Source organism: Alligator sinensis, unplaced genomic scaffold, assembly GCF_000455745.1.
Source record: "Alligator sinensis unplaced genomic scaffold, ASM45574v1 scaffold221_1, whole genome shotgun sequence".
Classification (NCBI taxonomy): domain Eukaryota; kingdom Metazoa; phylum Chordata; order Crocodylia; family Alligatoridae; genus Alligator; species Alligator sinensis.
This window is the reverse complement of record NW_005841948.1, coordinates 3,094,778-3,100,980: the sequence shown is the minus strand read 5'-3', so window position 1 is coordinate 3,100,980 and position 6,203 is coordinate 3,094,778. Positions and strand designations below refer to the sequence as shown.

General features: G+C 45.3%; 1 protein-coding gene across 1 annotated transcript in view; it reads left to right on the top strand.

Moving 5' to 3' along the window:
* CUNH10orf67 (chromosome unknown C10orf67 homolog) overlaps positions 1-6,203 on the top strand; it is a 97,522-nt gene that overhangs the window by 7,489 nt on the left and 83,830 nt on the right. Inside the window, exon 5 of the mRNA XM_025199710.1 lies at positions 726-800. Coding sequence (XP_025055495.1) covers positions 726-800 — 75 coding nt within the window. The remainder of the gene's footprint in view (positions 1-725; positions 801-6,203) is intronic.

Here is a 6,203-nt window from a genome sequence, read left to right as displayed (position 1 = left end):
TTCCCCTGTGTGGCTCCTCAAAGAGTGAACCTGGACGTCTTCAAAATGTGCTTCAATATGCTTTCATTTGGATAGCCATTCAGCGAGCAAGATTAAGTTGGGATATTGTTTGGGAAAGTGTTTTATATACCTCAATCTATTATTTAATTTTTAAGCTGCTTTTATAAATTATTTTTGTATTTTATTGTAAGCCAGCCTCAGGCTTTTTTGGGAAGAGTGGCATATAAATCTAATAAATAAATTACATGACTAACATTTTAAATGATAAGAAGTTCCAGTTTTCAAACACTTGACACATCCAGTAATTAAAATAGTAAGATCTTTGTAAATAAGCCATTTTCATATGTATAAGCTTTGTGCATATCTAAGTTTGTTGGGAATTGTTAGTTTTTTTGTTAGGGAAAATGTAATAGTTTTTGCATACAGGTCTCTAAAGTGTATATGCATGTGCATGCACATGGGTGTGTGTAGTATTATTTAGCTAAACATGGAAAAGAGTTTCTTGCACTTCAATGTTATAAGCAAAAAGATGACAAAATATCCTAGGGACACTAATCTAGTAACTTTATGTATGTATATATTTTTAATTTGAGAGTTTGGACATCTTTTAGATTTTCCTCAGTAGAAAAAGAAGAAATAATAGTAATGATGGTTTTTAATAGTCTGGACTTTTTAAGCAACCAGTAAAACAATTTCAGTAATCAGTTAAAAATTTTAAATTTCAGAGAGAAGCCCAAATTCGACAAAGCTATCAGCAGCAGCTCTCTGATGCACTTGCTGTTCCCAGAGTGGACTTTGAGGTGGGTTTTAATTATGACTGCTTTGTTAGTAGAGCAGTTATCTCACAAGTAAGATGCTGTATTATGCTTTCTACAAGCCACAGAATTTTTAATAGTCAGCGTGACAGTGCACTATACATGCTAAAAAATGTTTTAAATCTGTCATAAGGATAAAGTATTTAAAAATACACTACATAGAAAAAAGTTCTTTAATTTGTTTCTTTCTTTCATAAGCAGTTGTTTCCTTTTCTGCTGATGTATACGGTACAGCTGGGTTGGGTGCAGATATAGGAGCAAGGGTACAGTACAGCACCATTGAGTACTCCTGCAGACATTAATAATAAAGATAAAGGAAGGGCTTTATCTTTCATTTCTTGCATTGTGAAAACCCACTGATTTCAAATGCAGGACAGGGTGTGGGTAAAACTTGTTCTTGCAGGCTGCAAAAGGCAAAATAAAGAAGTCCAGGCAAATCAGTAGCCCCTTTAAAGGATAGAATATTTGGAAAACTGAACAGATCTTAAGGGAATGATTGAAATTGTTCTAATATTCCAATAAAGAAAGTTCAGATCTTTTTCATTTGTATATCTTATTAAATTGGTATAATAACTGCAGATCTGAAAAGAAAAATCTGTGCATATGTGACTAGCTTTTAGATAGGGAAATGTAATAAGCAGAGAAAATACTGTTTGGGTGCAGCATATGAAAGGAAAGTGTCTCAGTGCATTTGGCATTCTGCTCTCAAATCATTGAAGACAGAGTGATGACTGATCATCATGAATTTAAATGACATTCTACTGCCCTCTAGAGACTGTGCTTAAAGATCTGATATATCCCACACATTTTCATTTAAGCAGATTTCTGATATTAATTTACTGGTAACAGCTATTCTTGCCATCGGGTTCTTGAATTTACCTTTGAAAGAACAGGAAAAAAGACAGCATTCTAGAAAGGTGATTCTACACCCTGGGAGAGAACAGTCTCAGCATTTTTACCTTTCTTTGAGATTTCTCTGTTACTGATATAGATAAGAAAGGGAACAGTATTTAACTATAATTGTTGTAGTCCACAGTATATTATGCAGGGGTAGATCCAGGAGTGGTGCAGTCACACGTCCCTTTGGCTGTGCACTGCATGTACAGTGCATTCTCAAAATGGCAGCAGGCTCCAGAGCTGCTTCAAAGCAGGGACTCAAGGCAGACCCAATGCCAATGAGCTCACAGCTTACAGTACATGCAGAGTTCCCAGCATCCAGGATCGCAGCAAGGGGTTGTGGCCACATCCCCTTTAGTTGTGAGACACACATACACTCCCTTCACTGTTCATGCACCAAATTCTTGGGGGGGTCACACCCCATCACTGCAATCCTGGATCTGCTCATGGTTAACATGGTAGTATGGATATAGATGTATTCAGGTGTACAGTACAATATCAGTGAAAGCCCGAGTAGAAAATAATTGTAATAGGCAGCAAGCTGGAGAAGAGAAGGTCATTAGAGAATGAAGACTCATCCAGTTGTAAGGAAGGACACGCAAATCTGTAGCTTTGATTGGGATCAATTATCATTTAGCAAAGTTTGCAGAGTAGGACAGAAGAAAGTAAAGTAAAGGAGAGGAAAGTTAAAGTAAAATGGAGAACTGTGAGCATTCAGAGTTTGACTGTGATAGGAAGGGAGACCAGAACTTGGCATGATTCAAGTGGCAGGAGGAGAAAATATACTCTAAAGCAGGGCTGTCCAACTGATGGCCCATGGGCTACATGTGACTTGCAACGGGTTAAACAGCAGCCCCTGGGGCTCCCACACAGCCACTACTCCTCCCAATAATTCCTGTGGCAGCACAACTGGGGCTCCAAGGTTTCCCCCTTCTCCCACCAGCATTCACTTCCTGTCTGCACCCCACAGGGTAGGGCAGAACAGCCAGTGGCACCAAGAGAGCCCATCTCATGGTGTGGCAGGGAAGCCTGTGGCTGGGGAACTGAGTTGGAGGCCTCTGGCACACACAGTACAGGGAAGGAGTTACCTGCATGCACAATGCAGTGGTGCGGGGGATGGAGGGGTCTGCATATATGTGCAGTGGTGAGGCCCTCGGTGCACAGTGCAGTAGGGGGATGCCCAGGTATGCAGTGCAACAGGGGTGTAGGGGCCTACCTGCACACATGGTGCGAAGGGGAGGCTACCTGCGCATGTTGGGCGGCAGGAGGCCAGTGGCTCCTCCTTGTTTAGCTCCTGCTGGTGCAGCCCATGTGGTATGTGGCCCCTGGCCACTGAGAAGTTGGATAGCCTGCTCTAAAGAGAAGTAAGGAGAGGGTTGAGGATTCTGGAAAACAGAAATGATGTTTTAGAAGGCTTTAGCAATAAGCAGGAAAATGATCTGCATCTCTCTTCATCACTCCATGTGGTTTTTTCCATGTGCTCCCCCACTGCCCTCTGCTGCACTGGCCTCTGCACCTTTCTGCTCTTGGGGCGGGGTCAGGAAGCAGAGCAGGGAGGGGGAGCCTGGAGACTGCAGCTGCTGTAGCAGGTGGAGCAATGAGGAGAGTGGTAGTGGGTAAGAGTCTAGAGGATGCAAATTAATCCCTTGTGTTAACATCCTAGAATTGGATGTCATTGATCTACTCCAGTATGAAAAGGCCAGTTCTGAGAGCAGGAACCAGAACTTGGGAACATAGCATAGTTTAGTCAGGCATAATCCAGCCTTGAGCAAGGGGCTGAACTAGATGACCTCATGACCGGGGATCCTGGTTTTCTGTGTTTAAAAATCAGATTCTCTGATTAATTTCTCCCCTCCCCCCCACAACTCTCTGGTTGAAAAACCCCAACATCCGCATTTTTCTGTGATTAAAATGAAATGTCTATGTGTATATGTGTGTGTGTGTATATGTATGTGTGTGTATACAGGCATTTCATTATATATATATATATATATACAGATTGGAAGCCTACCAGTGCCTCAGTCATTATAATATAATAAATTCTAAATACCTGTATATTTTAGCATTTATTTATGGTTTTTTTTATTTGAGCTCCTGCTGCCCCCTTCCATCACCAAGATGCAGGTCCAACTGCAGCTGTCCTCCTCCGCTGCTTTGTGGTGCTGAGCAGCCCTGATCTGCCAGTGCCCTTCCCCTGCCCATGCCATTGCCCCTTGCTTCCAAGCCACAGCCCCCCCAGCCCTGCTGGTGCCCTTCAGTCCAGACCTGCAGCCTCCTGGCCCTGCCAGTTCCCCTCACTCCCAATCCGCAGCCCCTCACTCCCCCTAGCCGTAACAAAGGGGGCTCCCAACTGCCAAAGCTACAGGACACAGTGGCTGCAACCTGTCTGCTCCCTGACCTGTGGGTGCCAGCTGCAGCCAGCCAGCAGCACCTGAGCCTGGTTCACTCTACCCCCGTGGGTGGCATGTATGGAGTGGAGCTGAGTGGAGCCCATGGGGGTGGGAGAGGATGTAGGCCGCCTGCTGTGGGATTCATGGCTTCCTGCCCCGCTGCCCTTCCCCCGGAGGCCTCTGTGGCCCAGCGGGCTAGATCTCTTGCAGAAGGGTGGATAAGCTCAGGGAGAAGCCATGGCAAGGTGAGGCTGCTCACCCAGCAGCAGTGAGGGTGGTGGCAGTGTGGAGTTGTGCCCCCCCTCCCCCGCCACTGCAGCGGTGGGCAGGCGAGTACCTACCTTAGGTGGCAGCACTGGCACTGAGCTCCCGGTATAGCAGAAAGCCCCCTTTTCCTCTTGCTTGCAGTTGCTCTCCCCTCCTTGGATATGTTTTTCCTCTTCTACCTTTTCTTCCTTCCTCTTTCTTTCACTTTAAGATAAGGAATTGTGTTTTAAAATTTGTGTGTGTGCATTTTATATCTCCCCTTGTATTTTGGTATTTTTATCTATTTTTTGTGTGCCATGGCATTACTTTTGTGGCTTATATTTTATACTCCTCACCTTTCAACTAAATGTGTTTAGTTTCAGAAGTAAGTTATACATTGTAACAATGCTAACACGGGCAGGAGTCAAACTGCTGCTTCCCTATATCAGGCGGGCCCCTGAAAGAGTGAGTGAATCAGTGATTGAATGCGTAACACAGTAGCAGACCGCAATTAACATCTAGGAAAACCGCAGATAAACCAACGGAAGAAATCAATAGAAGACAATGTAGCAACCGGGAAATCTCTACACATCACTGTTCAAGGGCTAGAAGCCCTGGTCTGAGTTATTCGACGCCGGGGACCAACTTTTGTGATGAATATCTCCAGATCGGCTGCTCCCAGAGCCCTATTCAAAATTCATCAACGGACTCCCAAACCTGCACGTACATGCGGATGACCCCTGGAGCTGACAGATGCCATCCAGTAGCCACCAGGGGGAAGTCCCATGAGAGTCAATGACCCCTGGATTGGGCAAACCTGAAAACTGGGGAGTTGCCAAAGTCTGTCAAGGACAGATAAAAAGCAGTGAAATGTGACCCTCGGGGGCACCCTCTTGATCTCCAACTTGACCAGCACCCAACCTGCCAGAAGGACCAGCCGGCGACCCCCTTCTGGAAGATAACACCATGCTGAAAGAAGCCTCAACGGCAGACTCCAGCACCTGTGGGATAGGTATACTTAACTCTTGTAGCTCACTACTGTGTGTGTGTGTGTGTGTGTGTGTGTGTGTGGGGACCAGCCCCAAGGTTTATGATTTAACTTCATTACAGTGTTTGAATCCGCCTAATAAACCAGAATTTTAAGGATCCCGAGTTGGACATTTGTAGCCAACATTATTTGGTAGAGAACGCAGGCACTATTCTAGGATTATTAGCAGATTGGTAATTGGGGAGACTGTGTCTCTAGATAGAACTCACGTCCACGGAGGTGGGTGGAAAATAATCACCCAAGGGGGTGGGCAGACTCAAGGAGGGTCTGGATTTAGAAGTCACCCAAGGGGGTGGACTAGGATTTAGACTCGCCCAAGGGGCTGGGCAGACTCAAGGAGGGTCTGGATTTAGTTGTCACCTAAGGGGGTGGGCATATCCCAAGGAAGGGATTTGGTTGTAGAACTGCAGGGGCAGGGACAGAGTCGGTTGGGAGTGCGAGGGCTCAAGGAAACACAGGCTTGAGGCATGTTGAGGAAAATGTCTTTGTTTAGGAAAAAAACCCCTAAGGTTGGAGCAGGAGGCCAAGAAGATAAGTGGGTACGGAGGGAGGAAATTTCCCCTCTCCATAGGGAGATTCTGAAGGGTGGACCCAGCCCATGGAGGGAGGATGTGTGCACCCCAGGCTTTTCCATAGGGGACATTGAATCCCAATTTGAAAGATTTTGCCTTTGTGAAAAACCCTTGGTTCAAAGGCAACACAGTGCCTTGGTCTGGCTACTATGGAATGCTGTAAAAACAGCAGTTGAGGAAAAAGCTCAGCGAGCCTCTGAAATTGAGGAAAAGGAGGAGCTAATCCAAATTCTAA